Source organism: Eimeria mitis, genomic scaffold, assembly GCF_000499745.2.
Source record: "Eimeria mitis Houghton genomic scaffold, Emh_scaff307, whole genome shotgun sequence".
NCBI lineage: Eukaryota > Apicomplexa > Conoidasida > Eucoccidiorida > Eimeriidae > Eimeria > Eimeria mitis.
In genome coordinates this window covers 13,726-16,225 of record NW_013571416.1, presented here as the reverse complement: position 1 = coordinate 16,225, position 2,500 = coordinate 13,726, and the positions used below count along the sequence as shown (strand labels likewise).

Sequence of the window (2,500 nt, the reverse complement as noted above, 5' to 3'; positions counted from 1 at the left end):
AGCAGCAGCAGCAGCTTTAGCGTCCTGCGTTGCAATGGGCTGCTTCTCGGATAGCTGCCGGGGTGTGCATGTGGTGCGCAGCCTGCAGCAGCAGCACCAGCAGCAGCAGCAACTGCAGCAGCAGCAGCAGCAGCAGCAGCAGCAGCGGCAGCAGAGGAAGAAGCATTCTGTCTCCTACCTGCTGATGTGGAGGCGTCGCCGCACGGGAACTGCAACATCGACAACAGCAGCAGCAGCAGCAGCAGCAGCAACACCAACGGCGTGCAGAACTGCAGAAGCAGCTGGAGCTGCAGCGGCAGCTCCTGCTGCAGCTGCAGCTGCAGCACGAAACTCCACCTCTCTGTCTCGGCGAGGCTGCTGCTGCTCCTTGCAGCAGCAGCAACAGCAGCAGCAGCAACAGCAGCAACAGCAACAGCAGCAGCTGCAGCAGTTCATCGCCTGCTGCAGCTGCCACAGGTTTAGTGCAAGCAGTGGCAGCAGCAGCAGCAGCAACAGATACGTATACAGAAGTGTGTGCTGCTGCAGCAGATGCAGCAGCAGCAGCAGCAGGCAATCAACGAGAAGATGAACTGCAGCAGCAGCAGCAGCAGCAGCAGCAGCAGCAACGAAGTGACAGCGTATTGGCAGCAAACCCTTCGACAGCAGCAGCAGCAGCAGCAGCAGGAACAGCGGCCATTGACGCTACAACAAATGCAGCAGCAGCAGCAGCAGCAGCAGCAGAAGCGGCATCAGCAGCAGCAGCACTCTCAAAGGAGGTGACTGCAGCAGAAGAAGCTGCTGCGGGGACAGCAGCGAATACAGCAGCAGCAGCAGCAGCAGCAGCAGCAGCAGCAGCACCAGCAGCAGCACCAGAAGCAGCAACAGCAGAAGCAGCAGCCCCTGACAGCGAATGGGATGCAACTGCTGCAGCTGCTGCTGCTGCTGCTGCTGCTGTTGCTGTGTCTCTATGTGACGAAGAAGCAGCAGCAGCAACTTCATTAGAAAGCAGCAGCAGCAACAGCAGCAGCTGCGTGTCGCTTGAAGACCTTGACAGATACAGCAGCAGCAACAGCAGCAGCAGCAGCAGCAGCAGCAGCAGCAGCAAACACAGGAGACGGAGCTGCACGGTCGGGGGCTGGGTCCGCGATGACCTTCCCCTGCAGCGGCACCGAAGCTGCAGCAGCAGCAGCAGCAGCAGCAGCAGCTACAGCAGCAGCAGCAGCAGCAGCAACTGTTTGGAGCTTGAAAGGATGCTGGCGGAGGCCCTTAACATTGGCCCCCCTCGCCGGGGCTGGGGCAGGCCAGCAGCAACAGCAGCAGCAGCAACAGCAGCAGCAGCAACAGCAGCAGCAGCAACAGAAGCAGCAGCAGCAGCAGCAGCAGCAGCAACAGGCGCAGCAGAAGCAGCTGCAGCGGCAACAGGCGCCGCTGCAACAACAGCAGCAAAATCGCTGTCTGATCCTCATACCCAATGCAGCAACATGAATAACAGCAGCAGCAGCAGCAACAGCAGCAGCTGCAGCAGCAGCAGCTGCAGCAGCAGCAGCAGCAGCAGCAGCAGCAGCAGCACAATGCAGCTCAGTTATGCCTCTTCTCTCTCAGGCGTTGATAAGGCCTTCAGCTCCCGCTGCTTCAAGGGTACAAATGAGGCAGCAGCAGCAGCAGCAGCAGCAGCAGCACCTTCAGCAGCAGCAGCAGCTGCTGCTGCTGCTGCTGTTGCTGCTGCTGCTGCTGCTCTGTGCGAGGAGCAGCCCTACACCAGCAGCAGCGGCGGCAGCAGCACGCGCTGCAGTGTCTCAGAGGAAACGTCTCCTGCTGCAGCTGCTGACAGCAGCAGCAGCAGCAGCAGCAGCAGGTGTGCAGAGTGGAAGAGCAGCAATGTATTTGCTGCAGCAGCAGCAGCAGCAGCAGCAGCAGCAGCACCCCGGGTTGGTGCTGCAACGTGTTTGTCTTCTTCGTCTGCTGCTGCTGCTGCTGCTGCACCATCGCCTTTAGGATTGCCTTGCTGCTGCTGCAGCTCACTGCAGCAGCAGATGGACTCGGACCCTGCAGCAGCAGCAGCAGCAGCAGCAGCAGCAGCAGCAGCAGGGGAGGGGTGCCCCCAGTGTCTGACGGACTGCAGCGATGTTGATGAGTTCCTTACTCCTTCTCTCAGCCTGCTGCAGCACGCACCTTCTGCTGCTGCTGCTGCTGCTGCTGCTGCTGCTGCTGGTGAATCAACTACCCCCAGCTGCTGCCGCAGCAGCAGCAGCCCCTGCAGCAGCAGCAGCACCCCCTGCAGCAGCAGATGATACACAGGGGATCCAGTCCTCCAGCTGGCATCGAAGCGTCAGCAGCAGCAGCATCTGCTGCTTGCTGCTGCTGCTGCTGCTGCTGCTGCTGCTGCTGCTGCTGCTTGCTGCTGCTGCTGCTGCTGCTGCAGATGTGATTCTGAATTGGAGCTGCTTCGTGGCTTGGGGCCAAAGGCGACCTCCCGCTGCTGCGCGCGCAGCAGCAGCAGCAGCAGCAGCAACAGCAGCAG

General features: G+C 60.8%; 1 protein-coding gene across 1 annotated transcript in view; it reads left to right on the top strand.

Moving 5' to 3' along the window:
* Nucleotides 1-2,270, top strand: part of EMH_0007380 (uncharacterized protein) — a gene marked incomplete at both ends in the record, with an annotated part of 3,022 nt that extends 752 nt beyond the window's left edge. The window contains 2 exons of the mRNA XM_013497982.1: nt 82-169; nt 276-2,270. Coding sequence (XP_013353436.1) covers nt 82-169; nt 276-2,270 — 2,083 coding nt within the window. The remainder of the gene's footprint in view (nt 1-81; nt 170-275) is intronic.
* Nucleotides 2,271-2,500: the final 230 nt, after the last annotated feature.